This window comes from Ammodytes marinus (genome assembly GCF_949987685.1).
Source record: "Ammodytes marinus genome assembly, chromosome: 17".
In the NCBI taxonomy this organism is placed as follows: Eukaryota; Metazoa; Chordata; class Actinopteri; order Uranoscopiformes; family Ammodytidae; genus Ammodytes; species Ammodytes marinus.
In genome coordinates, this window is record NC_137221.1 from 25,613,852 (window position 1) to 25,633,651 (window position 19,800).

At 40.3% G+C, this 19,800-nt stretch overlaps 1 protein-coding gene across 6 annotated transcripts in view; it reads right to left on the bottom strand.

Moving 5' to 3' along the window:
• The window catches only part of phf14 (PHD finger protein 14), a 102,818-nt gene that overhangs the window by 50,613 nt on the left and 32,405 nt on the right, over positions 1 to 19,800 (bottom strand). For 5 of the 6 annotated variants that reach the window (XM_080045763.1, XM_080045765.1, XM_080045766.1 and 2 more), the window contains exons 11-13: positions 18,272 to 18,367; positions 5,905 to 6,011; positions 2,746 to 2,877 (exon numbers count right to left, since the gene is read on the bottom strand). In XM_080045763.1, the coding sequence (XP_079901889.1) occupies positions 2,746 to 2,877; positions 5,905 to 6,011; positions 18,272 to 18,367 (335 nt within the window). The remainder of the gene's footprint in view (positions 1 to 2,745; positions 2,878 to 5,904; positions 6,012 to 18,271; positions 18,368 to 19,800) is intronic. The other variant, XM_080045764.1, reaches the window with a different exon arrangement.

Consider the following 19,800-nt stretch of genomic DNA (forward strand, 5'->3'; position numbering starts at 1 on the left):
GCAACTTTAAACCTGAAAATGAGCATAATATACAGTCAAGTGCGAAAGTTTGTGAACCCCTTGAACATTTTGGAATTTTATTTATTGTAACCATCATTAATTCATTTTTATCAATACCAGTATTTTTTATATGAAATAACAGATGTTTGTTTATCAATTCAACATTTTTCTTTTCCAGAAATCAATTGTTAAAACAGATAAAACAAATTATTTGACGAATGTTGTATGTGCAAAAGTTTGTGAACCCTGAGCTGCATTGCTTAAATGGAGCAGGTAAACACAATCAGATGGGCCAAATTGAGTCATGAAATGGACCAATGTAGTGAGAGATCTTTAGGGAAGAAATTGGGCGGCACTAGATACAACAGAGATAAAACCAGGTCAGTTTAGGCTCACCAAAGTGAACCCATACAGGTCAGACATGCTAAAAGGGGAAACAATCTCAGAGGATCTCAGGAATAGAGTTGTGATGCTGCACATTTGTCTGGGGACAGCTATAAATTATTTTAAAAAAAGTTTGAGCTCCATCGGTCCACCGTGAGGCAAATCATCTACAAATGAAGAGCTTTAAGAGTGACTGAACATCTGCCTAGAAGTGGACTTCCTTCAAAAATATCCACAAGCGCCACAAGATAAGTGATTTTTCAGTTAAAAGCCAACCCAAACATTACATCTGGTGATTTGCAGACCTCTCTTGCAGCATCTGGGACAGATGTGCATGGTTCCACAATAAGAAGAAAACTCAGTCAACATGGCTTTCATGGGATGGTTGCTGAAGAAGCCTCTGCTCTCAAAAAAGAACAAAACTGCTTGTCACAACTTTGCCAGAGAGCACCTGGAGATACCTGAAGTCTTATTCTGTGGACAGATTAGTCAAAAATTGAACTGTTTGGTCATAACCAAAACCGCCATGTTTGGGCAAAAACGCAATTCTGCCTACCACCTAGAGAACCTTCTCCCAAGTGAATAATGGTGGTTTCAAATTGTCTGCAAATCTCCAGGTGTAATGTTTGGGTTGGCTTTTACCTGAAAAATCACTTTTCTTGTGGCGCTTGAGGATATTTTTGAAGGAAGTCCACTTCTAGGCAGATGTTAAGTCACTCTTAAAGCTCTCCATTTGTAGATGATTTGCCTCACGGTGGACCGATTGAGCTCAAATTTTTTTTTATGAATTTATAACTGTCCCCAGACAAATGTGTAACATCAAAACTCTATTCCTGAGATCCTCTGAGATTTGTTTCCCTTTTAGCATGTCTGACCTGTATGGGTTCACTTTGGTGAGCCTAAACTGACCTGGTTTTATCTCTGTTTTATCTAGTGCCACCCAATTTCTTTCCTAAAGATCTCTCATTACATTGGTCTATTTCATCAACCAATTTGGCCAACCTGATTGTGTCAACCTGCTCGATTTAAGCAATGCAGCTCAGGGTTCACAAACTTTTGCACATACAACATTCGTCAAATAATTTGTTTTATCTGTTTTAACAATTGATTTCTGGAAAATAAAAATGTTGAATTGATAAACAAACATCTGTTATTTCATATAAAAAATACTGGTATTGATAAAAATGAATTAATAATGGTTAAAATAAATAAAATTCCAAAAGGCTCAAGGGGTTCACAAACTTTCGCACTTGACTGTATGGCCTTCAATGAATGTGTTTGTGATTTGACTGTTTCTGCATACGTTGTAAATCTGTAAATCTATGAACAGAATAGAAGTGCCTACATCCGTCTTGACTGTGGTGTGTACTCTTCTGAAGGAGCATTGTGGGGCGTATACAGCGGGCACTGGATCGGGACTGATGGAACACCACATTGATATGCGGGCGAGTCATCGGAGGAATCTTGAACTGTGTCACCTTCACTAATGGCTCTATAGCTGGCTGGGTTTGTGGCGGTTTCATCAAGCTTACACAGAGTCCAAGAATACACTTTGTTGTTGCTTGGAATTTTCTCAGCTACGGTTATTCATTTACTCTACAGGCTTTTTAAATGGAGACTTTTAAGGAATACTGTCTGAAAATGTAAGAACTATTTTACAATAACCGAAAACTGTAGAGAAAAATCAACATGAATTTCTTTGGCCAAATGTTAAAATGTGATAAATAAAATATGAATTTCCTAGTCAAGTGAAAAGTTTGATGATCTATTTCAAACAATGAAATAAATAAATTAGTTCAGGTCATTCACAATACAAAACGCCAGTAATAACAAAAGGTTTCACTTACTGTAACTCACCCTGAGCCATTTGTAAAACAATATCAAAATAGATCTTACAAATTATTAAGCAATTTTTTTGCATCAGGAAAAAAAAAATCTGTCTTTCTCCCAATGTCGTAGTCGTTTTCAGACTTTTGAAAGATGTATTTAAGACATTTTAACACTTAAAGCTGGGGAGGAGAATTTGGGGAGAAAATAGCAGTTGGATAGAGATTTGAATCCAAATATACCTCAACCGCTCCACTTGTTCTCTTTGGTCCCTCCCCCTATGGTCCCTCCCTGACACGCTCTACACCAACAACGTCGGTGCCAAAGTGAATGGACAGTCCCAACAGCCAATAAGAACAGAGAATCGGATTTTTTATTATTTATTTTTTTAAGAATCGGAGCCTCGCTCTGATTGGTCAAAGTGTACCGCTCATGTTCATTTTGACCAATCAGAAATCACATACCCCAGCTTTAACTAAGGGCCTTAAAGACTTTTTTAAGGATCCCACCCGGTTGTGTGTGCATGCCTCTCACCAATAGCTGTTCTTGGTCTTCTTGGGCATGCGAGTGAGCGGCGGCTCCAGGCAGCCCAGGTGGTAGTAGAGCTTGCAGGTGTCACACAGCACCAGCAGATGTTGGTCCTGGTTCTTTTTACAGATGCCACAGCTGCAGATCAAACATGGGAAATTGTGTGCGAGGAAAAAAAAAACATGTTGTTGATTTTAGTCCTGATTTTAGAATGTAGAAAATGCGTCAACACAGCTTTGACATCGTTTAGCCAGAAAAAGGGATGTTTTTAGATGTACCATACACAGAGATAATATCTGATTTCTCTCACACACACACGCCCAAATGATGGACTTATTCAGTAGGGACCACCATGTCTGCCCCCCTGGCTTTTTGTGGTATTTAAGGGCAACTGCATCCTGGTTTCACTATCTTTTTACTTGATCCAGGGTATCTGCAGGTTTCAGCAAGTCAAATTTAAGACTTTTTAAGACCTTTTTAATACCACCTTGAATGAGATTTAAGACCTAAAACATAATACATATAGGCGATATTTGGGGGGTCCAGCTGGTGAGTGACACACAAGCATAGTGTGTCACTCAATGAGACTCATTTAAGTTTACTTTGTCTGTTTATTGAACATTAAGTGATACTCATTTATATCAGCAGCTCAGAAGAAAGTAGCCTCTCTCAGGGTATCTGCATATTTAAAATTAACACCAATAGGCCTACCGTGGCAACAGCAATCTACACTACGGTATATACTCCGTAAAGAGTTTTATTACGTTTGAATATCAAATATTCAATGCACTATAGCTAACAACTGCTGTCTAATTACAGAAAATAAAAATGTTCAGCAGTCTGAATGAAGACAATGTCCCCCAGCATTTACCATCAAATAAATATACTGTAAGAGATCACTATAAAGGCAACCTGACAACCCATCATTACCACCTTTTCAACTTATTATAGAGCTGTATCAATTGGTTTACATTTTCTGATTAATCGAGTAACAAGAACTTTAGCTGCAGCATACAGTATGAGAATGAAATAAAAAAAAATTGGGGAAGAATGTCCCTCAAATTTGAATTACTTATTCAATAAACAACACACTGTCCATTAACTTTCTTTTTCAGAACTTATAGCAGAAACTATTTAAAAGTTGGTTCCACAGGTGAATGTTTTTGCACATTCAATATCGGAAAATACTGTATAGTAGGCCTAGCCTACTGTAGATATAGGCCTACAGGTTTGCATAACTGGGATGCCCACGGGACCTGAGGTAATTTGCAAAAGTTTTATTTTCTTCATATTGTTGCAGGGGGCCAGGCTAAAAAACTACGGGTATTAGGGTTCTACCGATTGGTGATGGAAATGTAGGCTACTATCTGCGATTGACGGGACGATCAGCAATAGTTTTAATATAGCCGTCAGAGAGGGAGGCAGTGGAGAGAAAGAAAGCGACAGACAGACAGAGAAGTTGAGACCATGGTTAACCCATTGATGACGGCTGCTGCGCGATGCCACATTGTATCTCCTGCCTGATGCTGCGTCGCGCAGCATTGTTACTTTATCTAATTTTCATGGCGTGCGCAACATAGAATGCACCGTCATTGGTTCAAATACACATGAGGTGGGTTTTGTTGATTTTTTAAGACCACGTGACCACCCAAAAAATGTGTGGTTTGCCGAAAATCACGCCAATCAAAAAATTAATAAATAAATAATAATAAAAAAAATACGCCAGCTGTGTCGGCGATAGTGTATTACAGAACAGTTAGTGGCGTTCGGAGCGCAGAATCAAGGTCTACTATAGGCTACTGACGAAAATCACACAACACATTGCATCTATTTATTAACAATATTTATGAATTTAGGCTATATTTTGCTGCTCCAACTCAAATTCAGCCCAGCAAGGCGATAGTTAAGTTTCAGTTTCGTTTTCATCTCCGTGGTATACAGTCGTTTGGACCAGCTGATCGGCTCCCGACAGCAGGAGTCAGTCTGCGTTCCAGTTGTACTGGGAAGTCGGATTTATGGTGCCAGTGATAAATGAACTAAATAATAAAATAAAGCTATCTTCTCCTTCCTATATCTGTCTATCTTTATCCCTCCACTGCACACTCAGTCACTACTATCCATGCTAAAAGGAAGCAGGATTATAACCTTGTTTAGCACATTATTTTTAAATATTTTATATTATTTATTATTTTTTTTCTCCCCCATCTAATTTTGACGAATTTTAGAAAAATGTGTTGGTTTGTAAGCGCTAAGGGAGCATGTTTAAATAAAACCTGTGAACCTTAACTTTTAAATGTATTTTATTTCATGTTTCTATGTGCTACACAGACTTAGATATTAAGGTTTTGGTAGACTTTACAATTCATACTATTTTTTCAGAAAACCCTCAGGCATTAAGGACATGCATTCTAGATTGCCATAGTCATCAATGGGTTAAGACTCGCGTCTCACTCTGTGAGCTCACTGCAACGCGACCTGAATGACCATCTGATGAGCAGCTATTAATTAATAAATATAGATAAATACATTTTTTTACTAAACACAATAATAATAGGTTTGTTTCTGTGTGAGTTGCGTTTGGGTCAGTAGCCTACCTACATCGCCAGCGGGCGGTGGTTGCACACCTACAAGTAGCGGCTGCAGTGTAGTTGCGGTCGCGGGGGGAATAAAGCCAGCCACGATATGTCGTCCTCCCTCCACCTCCCACTGAATTCATAATAGCTAGGCATGCATCCCGCTGAGTCGTCCTCTCCTTTCTTGCTCCCCCGCGACCGACTTCAAATTCAGAGGCAGCTAGGGGACACACATTCTTCGTCTACTTTTAAATGCGGATCACAGCCACACACGGCCGTACTGCCTCTAGCGTAGTGTCAGACTTTTATATGAGCAGTTAGAAAGTAGCCTCTCTACATCTCCTTCTCGAAAAGTCCCGGAAGAGAAAAAAAAAACATTAAATTGTCCTGCCCCGACAAATGTAAGACCTTTGAGTAATGGATTTAAGACCAGCATATAGCATTTTTAATGAATTTAAGACTTTTTAAGGCCTTCATTTTAGATACATGAATTTAAGACTTTTTAAGGATCCGCGTACACCCTGACTTGATCAATTAAGCCTTCAGCTTTACTCCTTGCTTTGCTTCCCTTTGCCTCTTGGTGTGTGTTCACCTGTATAGGATGGCTGGCAGGCTGGATGGCTTCCCCGGGGATCCTCCCTCCTTCTTGCTGGGCTTCCTCTCTTTGGGGGCTTTCAGAACAGCTGGGGTGTTTACCTTCTGCCAAAACAAAAGGTGAACAAAATGGTTTCATGTTAGAGCCATGAGCAGCAACGTCCCATCCTTCTCTGTGTCTGTGTTCTGCCAACAGAGTTTAATAAAAGCATCACTCTGTGACACCACTGTATACAACAACTGCACAGTTTGTGTTGTTTAAACATTGTAACAAAGTTATAGCTCCTCTCACTAACTGATCTCAAGGGTCACATTCTCCTAATTGAAATTAAATCCATGGCAGTTCAAAAAATGTAAGCTTAAATGTTCAATCAATTTCAATAGTTTTGTATTAGTAGTGGACCATTGATAAAATCCCCAAACCTGGGCACTTCAAGAGTTAGATGAGAAAATGTTTACCGCTTCAACTTGGTGTCACAGACATAAATGGAGAGCGATTTGGTTATGTCAGAGTCTGGTGTCAGCTTCAAAATGTGACAAATTTTATTGGATCATTAAGGGAAAAACATGTTTTGACTGCCAACGTTTACCACATTGGAAAAAAAAAGTATAGACCAATAACAACCCAGTGAGTCAGACGATCTATTTGGGTTGTGGGTTGTGTTAAACACCTTCTTTGTGCTGGCTGAGAATGTACACTGTCCAGAGTGTTAGAACTGTAAAAGTTCTATCAGAGCAGACTGTCAGAAGAGGGCCAATGGAACCTGTTGTACGTTCGCAGGTTGAAAAAGCAGTATCAGACAGCCATTTCTAGGTTCCTTTGCTGCCACATGGGTTAATTAGAAAAACTTATCTCACAGGGACTGAGTCTGTGGCTAAACAGACAAGGCTTTTCCCTTGAGGAAGTTCTAATCTGGGCGCACTGGCTGAGGCCTGCAGCGGTGAGGGAGGGAGCGTCCCCGTAGGGAGGCCTGATAGATTGGAAGGGACAGGGGTGGGCATAAAGGGGGGGCTGGTGCGGCTATCTGCTCCAACCTGGGCTGGACTGACCGCCTGCATTTGGACCCACCAGGGAGCGTCTCTACTGCTGATATCAAGCCGTTTAAACATTGTTAACATGCTTTATCAGCACAGATGGAGAAGTTTAAAAGGTACAGATTATAAATAATGAGTGGCAACAGTCAGCGCTTAAGCTTGTCTGGCTTCCTGCCATATTGCTCCGTGCTCAGGGGAAAACCATTCCATCCAAACACTACAGTGCAAGAGCAGCCAATTATGAAATAAAAACCAATAACGTAATCAATTTTCCATTTTTAATCTAATAAAAGACAATAATGTAGTAACTTGCCAATAACGTAATAACATTTCGGAACCGATAACGTTTTACACTGCCCGGCCGACAAAAAAAGTCACACACTCAAATATCTGGTTGTACAGTAGGCACTAGGCATCACTTCATCCACCTCTATTCTTACCCTGATGCATCCATCTCCCTGGACACATCACTCTGGAACAGGGTCAATCTGGACACATCAGACCACACAACCTTTTTCCATTGCTCCAGAGTACAATCTTTATATTCCCTAGCAAATTAATAGGCCAGGCAAAGTAACCCATTTTTGGGCCAAAAAACCGACAAATTGTAAAAGAATTTTTTTCAGCTCAGATCATTTCTATGAGGTGTCCAGAACAACATACTAAAAGTCCTAAGAAATCCTAGTTGAGGAAATATGTTTAATTCTCATCAATCCGAGGTGTGTGCCAATAAGGCGAGACACCAATAAATCCCAATAGGGCTATTTTTTTCCTTTAGTCCTATCAAAATGAAACTTTACACAATAAAAGTATCCATGACAATGAAAACATTTTGTATTACAAGTTTCTTTGAAAATGAATTTTAATATGCAAATGAGCTATACACTAATTGTACATGCCCAAAATCAACCCAAATAGGCTTAATTTTTTCCTTTGCTCCTACCACAATAAAACTTTACATAATAAAAGTATACTAGAAAAGTAACTTTTTTTGTATTACAAGTTTCTTTTTAAATTAATTTGAATATGCACATGAGCTCCACACTTATTGAATATCCAATCATCCTACTGCCAATGGGTGATGGCAATGCTGCTTTTAGACTGGCCTCAAACCTGAAAAACTGCCTGGCTTACCTGCCAGGGGTATAACAGGTGCCTCTCATGAATTAGATTTGTCTCTTCAAATGCCACTGCACGCAATTTGATAGCACTACAACCAATCAGAGCAATGAACAATGTGACGTATTAAGCCCCGTTCATTTAGCGAACAGTGGGATTAACTGTTAAATTTAACTTTTGCCGTGGTCGTCTGCAAAACCGAACATTCCACTTACTTGCTAATGAAAGATTTGAGTGCCGTCTTCCAAATTGTAAAGGGTCGAGGCCAAAGCCATCTCAAACTCAAACAACATATCCGCAGCCATCTTTGATGTTTACTATCACGGCTTCGACGGTGCACTGTCGTCATCCGTTTACGTCCTCCCCAGAGCACCATACATAGGGCTCTGGCCTGCCCATATCAGATAGAACCAATTGAAACGTAGCTCAGGATTTCTTGACATATTTAATGAGCTTCAATGGAGAGTGCCCAGACCAACAGGCGCAGCACATTTAATTTGCCAGCGCCTAGTGGCAGGTCTGGATTTACAGGCTAGTGCCATTCACTTTCCTATGCCAGATGTAGAATCACAGCCTGAAATGGCATGGAGAAAGAGGAGATTGTCACGCACCTTGGGACCAAGTAACTCCTTTGTCTACTTTATGCACCATATCCGTCTTATTTTTGTTGCTTTCTTTGGTTCTTGTGCCATAAACAGCTCGTGTGCATTCAGATCAGCATGATGCAACAAGAGTACTAACAAGTCTGTGTCATCACCTACTGAGACTGTGTCTTTTGTTCTGGCAGAGGCAATGGCAATTTGGACAATGAGCACATCTGCATCGTGCTTTGCATGGTTTGTGATATACCATTTTTATCTTACAAGTTTCTTTGAAAATGTATTTTAATATGCAAATGAGCTATACACTTATCAAATATAGGCTACCCAAAATATATCCGCATAGGCTTCATTTTTTCCTTTAAAGATCCAAGTGACTCCTGCAGATATTGCTGCGGTTGGTCGCATACACATTCAGTACTTTATGATTCCTCCTATACGTGAACCTATTGAGTATCAGCCACTGGCTCTGTTGCCAGCAGATAACAAAACATCACAGCTGGATGTTTTGTGGAAGACAACCCTCCTCCTTCACTCTCAAAGGCCATCATGGTCTGGTATGATGCAGATCCTGCATCTTCTAGATGAACACCCTGGAAGAGCTTCAGTAACATTCCTTCCAATGATTGATCTTGATCCCAGTGATGAATCCTGCATATACTCAACATTGAGGTTTGTGGCAACTCAAGCTCTGCAGTATGATGTGACCCCTGTTCTGACGTTCAACCAACCCCTTCTGGAAAGCCTTGACCATTATAGGTTAACTTCTAATACAAATGTTTTACTTTTCATTTAGACTTTCATTGTGTAAAGTTTTAATGTGGTAGGAGTAAAGGTTCAGATGAAGCCTATGCGGACATATTTTGGGTAGCCTATATTTGATAAGTGTATAGCTCATTTGCATATTAAAATTCATTTTCAAAGAAACTTGTAAGACAAAAAATGGTGTTTCACAAACCATGCAAAGCACGATGCAGATGTGCTCATTGTCCAAACTGCCATTGCCTCTGTCAGAACAAAAGACACAGTCTCAGTAGGTGATGACACAGACTTGTTAGTACTCTTGTTGCAAGTCTGATCTGTGGCAAGCCTGATCTGTATGGGTTCACTTTGGTGGGCCTACACTGACCTGGTTTGATCTCTGTTTTATCTAGTGCCACCCAATTTCTTCCCTAAAGATCTCTCATTACATTGGTCCATTTCATCACTCAATTTGGCCCACCTGATTATGTTTACCTGCTATTGAGCAGGTAAACATAACCCTGAGCTGCATTGGTTAAATTGTTAACCAATGCAGCTCAGGGTTCACAAACTTTTGGATATTCAATAAGTGTGGAGCTCATGTGCATATTCAAATGCATTTAAAAATAAACTTGTAATACAAAAAAAGTTACTTTTCTAGTATACTTTTACTATGTAAAGTTTTATTGTGATAGGAGTAAAGGAAAACATTAAGCCTATTTGGGTTGATTTTGGGCATGTACGATTAGTGTATAGCTCATTTGCATATTAAAATAAATTTTCAAAGAAACTTGTAATACAAACATTTTTAATTATCATGGATACTTTCATTGTGTAAAGTTTCATTTTGATAGGACTAAAGGAAAAAAATAGCCCTATTGGGATTTATTGGTGTCTCGCCTTATTGGCACACACCTTGGATTGATGAGAATTAAACATATTTCCTCAACTAGGATTTCTTATGACTTTTAGTATGTTGTTCTGGACACCTCATAGAAATGATCTGAGCTGAAAAAAATTCTTTTACAATTTGTCTGTCGTAAAATGCTATTTTGCCTGGACTATAAAGCATTATTTTTTTCTTGATACACCCCGCTGTAACCCCCACTGTAAGGCTACATGTCTGCCTAGTCCATATCCCTTATGTTCTCTTCCCATTGTGCGTGTGGAAATGCTCCTACTTTCACTATTAAACATAGCCGGGAGTTCTACTGTCGATATTTTAAATTTTGAGTCCACCAACTGTTTTAAGTGATCACCTGTCACGATCATTAAAAACATTTTCTGACCACATTTATTCCTCAAAGATGACAGTTCACCACTATATCCAGGTTTTAACCCAATCTTGGTAGTTTGAGAAATCTCCAGAGTAGTTTTCTATGTTTGATGCAGGCCAATAATTTCACCCTTCTGAAACAGAGTAACATATTTTCCACAACCACAGCATATGTCTTCTGACTTGGTTGTTTAAGAAATAAGAAGCTATTCACTGCATCAGTTAGGGTTAAATAACTTGTTGCCAACTGAAACATCTCAATCACTGCAGTTTTTGACCAATGGAGGGCTCTTAACCAATTGCCTACTGGTAAAATCCAGGTGGCGACATTTTTTTTGGCCGGGCAGTGTATATATTTTTGCCCATAATGTAGAGGAGTGTTTGTGTGGCCGGATCTTTAAGTAGGAATTGAAAGAGGCAATTGTTATTATACCTCTCTGTTGTCGGGAGCATGTTCATATTGAATACAGTAAAAGAAGGAAAACAGCTCTAAACTCCTTCATAACTATGTCTGCGAGAGCAAGCTGTGTGCTTCAGCTGTACGGCTAATCCACTCACGCTGGCATCTTTGGGCCCTTAAGCCCCTTTTTATCTGAAAGCTCTCTGATCTAATATCAGATTGTGGGGATGCTAAAATCTCTCCATTACCTCCTGAGGCTACATGTGGCTGGCAGCAAGAGAGTGCCAGCACACACTCTCTCTACAAAGTCTCTACACAACCAATCAGGGCTGTTAGTGCTCCAGTCCACTTTTATCTCTCACTCTTTCAGTCTCTTGGAGGGGGTGGGGAGGTGGTTGATTCGGACTTGTCGCGGCCTTGGCCACAGGATTAGCCTGATACAGTCTTTGGTCTGGGAGTCCAGTTGTTGCAGGTTTTTCTTTTGCAGCTCGGGCAGCCCTCAACAATGGACAAGTGAAGTGTAAGATGTATCGTTTTAAGTATAATAAAATCCCAGTGAGAGATTTCAAAACACTTTTCTTCCACTTGATCAAAAAATAAATTTCTTCACTGTTTGTGTGTGTGTGTGTGTGTGTGTGTGCTTATGTCAAAGTTATTTCTAGCAAAATAAACTTGTTGCACCACCCGGTAATGCCAGGGACATGGCATTCTACATTAAAAAACACTATCTATAGATCAGCGTGCAGCAGTTAAGTTACTGTTAAAAACATTTCACTGGCTTCACATTTATATAATTTCACTGGACAAACGTGAGTTGACTATTATTTTGGAATAGGCCTAACAGGAAGGTACAGCCGCTGACACAGCCCCCTCACAGCCGTGAAACATGAGTATGTCATGTTTGGTTGCGCCATCTCGTTGTCTCGTGACATGCTAATAGCCAATCATGTAACGAGGCATAAGTTTACACTGTGTTCCAAATTATTATGCAAATTGGAATTAAGTGTCATAAACATTTAATTTTTTGTATATAATTTAAACTCATGGATGGTATCGTGTCTCAGGGCGCTTTGGATCATTGAAATCAATTTCAGACACCTGTGATAATCAGTTTGCTAAGTAAGCCCAATCAAAGGAAATCTACTTAACAAGGACGTTCCACATTATTAAGCAGGCCACAGGTTTCAAGCACTATGGGAAAGAAAAAGGATCTCTCTGCTGCCTAAAAGCGTCAAATAGTGCAATACCTTGGACAAGGTATGAAAACATTCAATATTTCACGAAAACTTAAGTGTGATCATCGTACTGTGAAGAGATTTGTGGCTGATTCAGAGCACAGACGGGTTCGTTCGGATAAAGGTAATATGAGGAAGGTTTCTGCCAGACAAATTCATCGGAATAGGAGAGCAGCTGCTAAAATGCCATCACAAAGCAGGAGACAGGTATTTGAAGCTTGTGTTGCCTCTGGAGTCACGCAAACCTCAAGGTGTAGGATCCAGAAGTTTGCAGTTGTGCATAAACCTATTATTCGGTCACCCCTAAACAATGATCACAAGCTGAAACAGTTGCAGTGGGCTCAGGAATACATGAAGACTCATCTTCAAACAGTCTTGTTTACTGATGAGTGCCGTGCAACCCTGGATGGTCGGATGGATGGAGCAGTGGATGGTTGGTGAATGGCCACCATGTCCCAACAAGGATGCAACGTCAGACAGGAGGTGGTGGAGTCATGTTTTGGGCCGGAATCATGGGGAGAGAGCTGGTAGGCCCCCTTAGGGTCCCTGACGGTGTGAAAATGACCTCGGCAAAGTATGTAGAGTTTCTGACTGACCACTTTCTTCCGTGGTACAGAAAGACGGACCGTGCCTTCCGTAGTAAAATCATCTTCATGCTTGACAATGCACCATCTCATGCTGCAAAGAATACCTCTGTGTCATTTGCTGCTATGGGCATAAAAGGAGAGAACCTCATGGTGTGTCCCCCATCTTCCCCTGTCCTCAACCCTATTGAGAACCTTTGGAGCATCCTCAAGCAAAAGATCTATGAGGTTGGGAGGCAGTTCACATCAAAACAGCAGCTATGGGAGGCTAGTCTGGCATCCTGCAAAGATATTCAAGCAGAAACTCTCCAAGAACTCACAAGTTCAATGGATGCAAGAATTGCGAAGTTGATATCAAATAAGGGGTCCTATGTTAACATGTAACTTGGCCTGTTAAGATGTTTTTGATTAAAATAGCTTTTGATTTCACTAAACATGGTTTATGTTTAATGCTGCAAATTCAACAAATGACTGATTTTTAGTTGTTTACAACCTATAAAATGTTTTAAAACTCTGTTGTGCATAATAATTTGGAACAGTGCATTTGCAGTTTTTTATTTTTGAAAAAAATACTTTTATTATTGGGAGGTTTGTTCAATAAAATTCGAAATATACTCTAACGGTTGATGACTTGAAAATTATACTGACTGTGATTTGCATCGACTATTTAGGAAAATCTGGGAAAATCTAATTTGCCTTATAATTTGGAATGCAGTGTAGTGTGGTGCTGAAACCATTGGTCAGTTAATCAACAAGTCCGTCTACAGAAATGAGCTGTTAACTACTTTGATGAACAATTGTTGTTATCGATCAGGAAAAATGTATGTATTGCATAATTCCTTCGCAAAATGTGCTGTCTGTCCCTGTCTAAAATAATGAATTTCATATATTTAGGCTTTGGACCAAACCACTGTGACATTTTTCACTTTCCTGACTTTTCTGTAGAATGATTTATTGATCAAGTAATTGAGTCAAAACTTTTGATCCCAGTCTGTCTACTTGCAGGTCTAGTTGGCAAAATGTTTTCTTCTAATTCAAATGAAACTGGACTACATTTGTAACTAGGGCTGGGTATTCGAAATATTGCGATATTCGGCTTTATATTTGGAAGGGGCTGTTATAATTTTGTCATCCCTGTCGGCCAGGCTGCTACCAGCTTTCATTGTACCACAACACCTGGATTGGCATTCTGCAATTCGATGCAACTAGAAGTATTGCAACTACAGGAGTGAAGGTTGCAGTTCACAACCAATTTAAAATGCAATTTAAAAAATAAGGAAAATTGTTATTTGGCGCTGGAAAATGAGAGATCACGGAAATAAATATCACAATATATATAGCCGTATCCATTTCTTAGCACAGGTCCTCATTCATTATGTTTCCCTATAAGAATACCTGCTTGCCTAGTGGCTGAGTCTCATAGAAGCTGGTGGTGAAAAGATATAGTGTCTTTTCTTGTGAAGTTGCCAGGAGTGCTAAACTTCCAGCAGCATCAGGGACAACAGCAGTGACTGTTGTACTGGAAGAGGGATGATGGTCCCAGTTGGGGACATCAATAATTTTTTGCAAATGCCCAGGCAGGTTGACAAATAGGAGATGAAAATGTGGCAGAGGAGATGACACAAAAGCATGCCGTGCTGTGACTGATGTTGCTACTTAAAGCGTGCGTGTTCATAATTACGTGATTTATGGCGGTCATTGCCCGACTCACTGACACTTTTTTTTCTTCTAGTCCCTGTCCATTCTGCTCGCCACTGCCTTCATATCATTAGACCATTTATCTACACGACTCGTACTCTCTCATACTTTTAATGAGGCTTTTCTATGGATCTAGCTGCTACAGCTATACATAAAACCATACGGATCCTCTATGTGTAAAAAACTAGGATCAAATCCTTGTTTTTTTTAGATTATTTTGCCAGAATGTGTTACAATTATTGCATCCAAAGCTAGCTAGGTTTATGCTCATACTAGTTAAAGATCCTATAGTATGCTATTTTTTGTGTTCAGATTTTTATTTTGTGATTTACAAGAAACCTTAGAGCCTAAACAGAACTCTCTTTAAGACCCCCCCCCCCCCCCCTCCCCTTCTGCCCTCTGCAACCTGAGCCCCCCTAGCTTCACTGCTACACTGCATGGACATATTAGCTACACTGCAAAGTGAAAAGAGCGGACTGCAGTGCGAGCACGGGCAGATTTGAGTAGGCAGGGGAGGGCAGGGCATGGACGGGCCTGAGCGTGTAGCAGCATGACCATACATGGAAAATCCGTGTTATACACTTAACGCAATCCATGAAATCAGGTAAGTCGCGAACGGCACCCTAGTGTTGAGAGCTGTGCACAGTCACCCTAGACAGTAAGCAGGGAATACGTCTAAATGCATGTACGTCCTTATTTGACACTTTGGTATCGTTTAACATGATTATAAAACATTACAACAACATTAATAGGTCAAAAAAGACGAAAAAGCATTATAGGTGCTCTTTAAGGTGTAATTGTGGCAGTGAGGTGATAATAATGGGGGTTATATGGCTCTTCATTGCATGTTTAGTAAAGTAATTTCAATTAATATATTTTTCTAGTAGTGTGTTTCACTAGTAGTTTGCTACTTTAAGACAAGATAAAGTTTTTTTTCAGTTGTTGACAAGTTTCACAGTTAGATGCAGCTCATTCAAATACAAATGGTGAGAAAGGTATATGGAAAAGAAAATGTTTTAGTAAGTACATAACATTTCATAATATTGAGATGAGTTTGAATTTGCTGTCATTTTAGTTTTACACTGAACAATGTAAAAGTGAAAAAAAAAGTATATTAGTTTTGACGAGGTAGTGCTGGACTGCTGCTATTTAATCATGACATAAACCTATTTGTGTCAGGTCATCCATAGAAACCCTCACAATGACTGTGTGTCTGTTCCAACAAACCTTTGGTTCTCTTCTCTGTTCCTTGTAGTGGAGTTCCTGGGAAAGTTTTGTATGCGCTTCATTTAGCGGAGAATATCTCAACTGTTATAGACTAATATGACCCCAGTGAACAACGTGGGATGTGTGACAAAATCTCTATCCGGGGTGAAAGTCCTGAAAATGAACAGTAAGTGGTGAATGGGACTTTTTTTTCCCTTTATAGATATCCTCCTACTTTTTTACCAGATTAATCTTCATATTATGAGAAATTATTTTTGTATTAAACTTAGTCTAAAACATTTAATAAAATATGCAAATTAGGCAATATCTCATTCAATATGCGTACATACAGTACGTAATAGCTTGACTGTTTGTAGCCATTTTCATTATATATCAAATCAGAATGTTTACACTCTTCTATGACCTTATAATCATTGTCATTGTGAACATTGTGATCCCCTCAGAAAATATGTAACTTCAAGGGTTTATATGTACACATATTTAATGAGATATTTGCTAATTTGCATATTGTATTACATTTTTTTAGACAAATTGTAATACAAAAAGAAATTCTCTTAATATGAAGATTAATCTTGTAGAAATGTATGAGGATATATGTAAAGGAAAAAAAAGTCCCATTCACCACGTAGTGTGATACTAGTGTAACCTGTTGTGGTCATTTTCAGGCCTTTCGTCCCGGATAGAGATTTGGTCACACATCCCATGTTGTTCAATGGGGTCATATTATGCCTCATTTCCACCGAGTAGAGCGGGTCGGATCGGAGCGGTTCGGTCCGGGTAGTTTGGCTTTTCATTTGCCAAAAGTTGGGTAGGGTACGGTTTAAGCGCACCTAACCGCTCTGAGCCGCTCCCGATCTCAGTACTCCTCCGTAGGGGTACTGGCCGCCTGAAAGCGGGCCGAAACGGCGGAGCCGTCATTTGATTGGTCGAAATAATCATTTCCACCATGTGTAGTCATCTCGGCAAGAGTGAAGAGAGTCTTGTGTATTGGCGAAAATGTGAAAATGTGAGCACAGCAATGTTTATTGTGTGGTGTTTTTCCTCGTCAATAAATTAATCAGTTGGTTACACTGTGTCCCACTAGTCACGTAGCTGCCGCAGCCAGCGCTGTTCTCTCACTGTCTCTATCAGTTGCAACTTGCACCGAGCCGTCTCTGTGTGTTTTCGCCATAGATAGTAAGCTATAAATACACGCTCACAACAACACGGGGGGAATAAATAAAGAAACGGCTGGTTTGACCAAGCAAAAACGGGAGACCGCTGGCTTGTGAGCCCGGCACTGTTTATTGTGTGGTGTTTTTCCTCGTCATTAAATGAATCAGTTGGCTACCCTGTGTCCCACTGCTACGATGTCACGTAGCTGCCGCAGCCAGCGCTGTTCTCTCACTGTCTCTATCAGTTGCAACTTGCACCGAGCCGTCTCTGTGCTCACAACAACACGGGGGGAATAAATAAAGAAGCGGCTGGTTTGACCAAGCAAAAACGAGAGACCGCTGGCTTGACCACAGTTGTTCCACAGCCTGATAGTTTAACCCACATTCTGGCGGCGGCTATCGCAGTCCAGCCTAAACCCCGCCCCACCAGTAAGGGTAGGGTCCGCGGTGGAAACAACACCGAGATTCTTAAAAGTGAGCTGTCCCGCTCTGAGCCGCTCCGACCCGACCCGCTCTACTCGGTGGAAATGAGGCATTAGTCTATACCAGTTGAGATATTCTTCGCTAAATGAAGTGCATACACATCGTATCCAGGACCCCTACTAAAGGGTTTATATGTAGGCTACGCATATTTAATTAGATATTGCCTCATTTGCATATTTGATAAACATTTTTAGACAAAGAGTAATACAAAAAGTATTTCTCTTAATATGAAGAATAATCTGGTAAAAAAGTATGAGGATATCTATAAAGGAAAAAAAAGTCCCATTCACCATGTAGTGTGATACTAGTGTAACTTGTTGTGGTAACTTTCAGGACTTTCGCCCCGGATAGAGATTTTGTCACATATCCCACGTTGTTCACTGGGGTCATATTAGTCTATAACAGTTGAGATATTCCCCGCTAAATGAAGCGCATACAAAACTTTCCCAGGACCTAGACTATTGTAGACTATAGTTCACATTCATTTAAAAAGCCATCAACCATAGTTTGGAACAATGTACCCTGGCCTTCATTTTTTAACCTAGCTTTTTTTATATTGTATTGTATTGTATTTATCTTGACATTTGATTTGAAGTATATGTTTACTTGGAAGCTGATCTCTCCTGTAAATGAGACCCCGGTTTGAGGAGACCTCCAGCATAAACTCTTACAAAATACTTGCAATCTGGGCAAATCTCCATCACCTTTAGCTTGAAAAGGATAACTGTTAACAGCAACAACTAAAAGCATGTGTAGGGAGCAGGATGGTGATAGGGGACAGGAGAAGGGTGTGTGTGATGTCATGGTACAGTACCTGGCCCAGGATGCCTCCCAGCAGAGTCCACATGGCCTGGCCTTCACTGCGCAGCTCTCCATTCACATTGAGCAGCTCCTCCAGAGACTCACACAGCTGCAAGACACCAAAGGAGGAGCTACTAAATACAACATTTAAATTTTTAAGTCAAATGAGAAAACTGCTATCATTCTTACGTAATGTATGGGGCTTGAAACTCGCCAACATTTTTTTTTTAACTGGCTGAAGATGACAGGGTGAGGAAACAATAGTGGCGGGGTTCTCGGTTGCAATAAAAACAGGACTGACGATATTCTAGCCAGTGCACAGATGCGCTAACGTTGCAGGTGAATGTTTCAACCAATAGCCCAACCAGAGTAGTTGTAAAATGTAAAACTCCATATGATATGTGAGTGTTGTGCCTTGTATTGGGCTCAATGACTACTATCAGTCAAAGGCAGTCAGTCCTGCACTAGTCCGGCTAAACAGATATATACAACAAGTATCGCACTCTTCCCCTTCCCCGCTGTAGGCTACCGTTTGTCCTCCGAATGGGAGAACACAGAAAGTGCGTGTGTGTGTGTTTGATACGGTTTGATAGTATCCAGCTCATAATGTTGCTGCACACACACGTGTGCACGCATACAAGTGCACATTTTTAACAGTGTTGGTCGGCGCTTTTTATAATAGGTCCATGGTCGGCACCAAATTGCACTATTTTAAAAGGACACGTTGCTGCTTCCTGGGCCTAGGACCGCCCAAGACGATTGTGATTGGTTTAAAGAAATGAAAACAGGCCAGTCCAGCTTTCCCCCGAATCCACAAAACGACATAGTTTGGTTCCAGACTATACTACTACTAGCTGTAGTTAGGTCTAGCTGTGCGATACTAGGACTTAACTGACATTTTCAACCAAGGCCAGAGCCATGTAAGAGCAACTCAAGCAGTGCAATTAGCAACATACACTCCATTAATATCGCTTAACACCAACGGCACAAGACTGAATGCAACATTAACTCTTGTGACTTTTACTGTGCAGTTGTTTCCCTCATGTTGACAGATGGAGCAGCAGCCTCTTGGGCTCATTGTTTGAGAACAGAAAGGCATGGCCCGGATAGTTTTGGAGCACAGTGCAGCTAGAGTGAACATTGTTCATAAAACTGAGTTAACAACTGAGATAGGATAAACCTAACTAGGTACACAAATCCTCTCACAATTCTTTCAATATTTAAATAAGTTGAAGGCATATAGCACCACTGTTGATTCAGATACCATTACACTGCAAACATGTAGTTTAAAACAGGTAGTTTAACTAGCTACAGTTGTTGTGACTAACAAAACTACACTTTATGATACTACAAGAGACTGAAATATACTTACTAACTGCTGTTTATTACAGCTTTACATGCTCACTGCTTATGTTTACCAGGTAATGTTGCCTGAATTTATACCGAATCCTGATTCTCTACATTGGCCCTACCCCTTATTGGCCTGGGATAGGGCCCTAGCCCCTGCCCCTCCAAAGAGTGTCGAGGGGTAGGGGGTTGAAA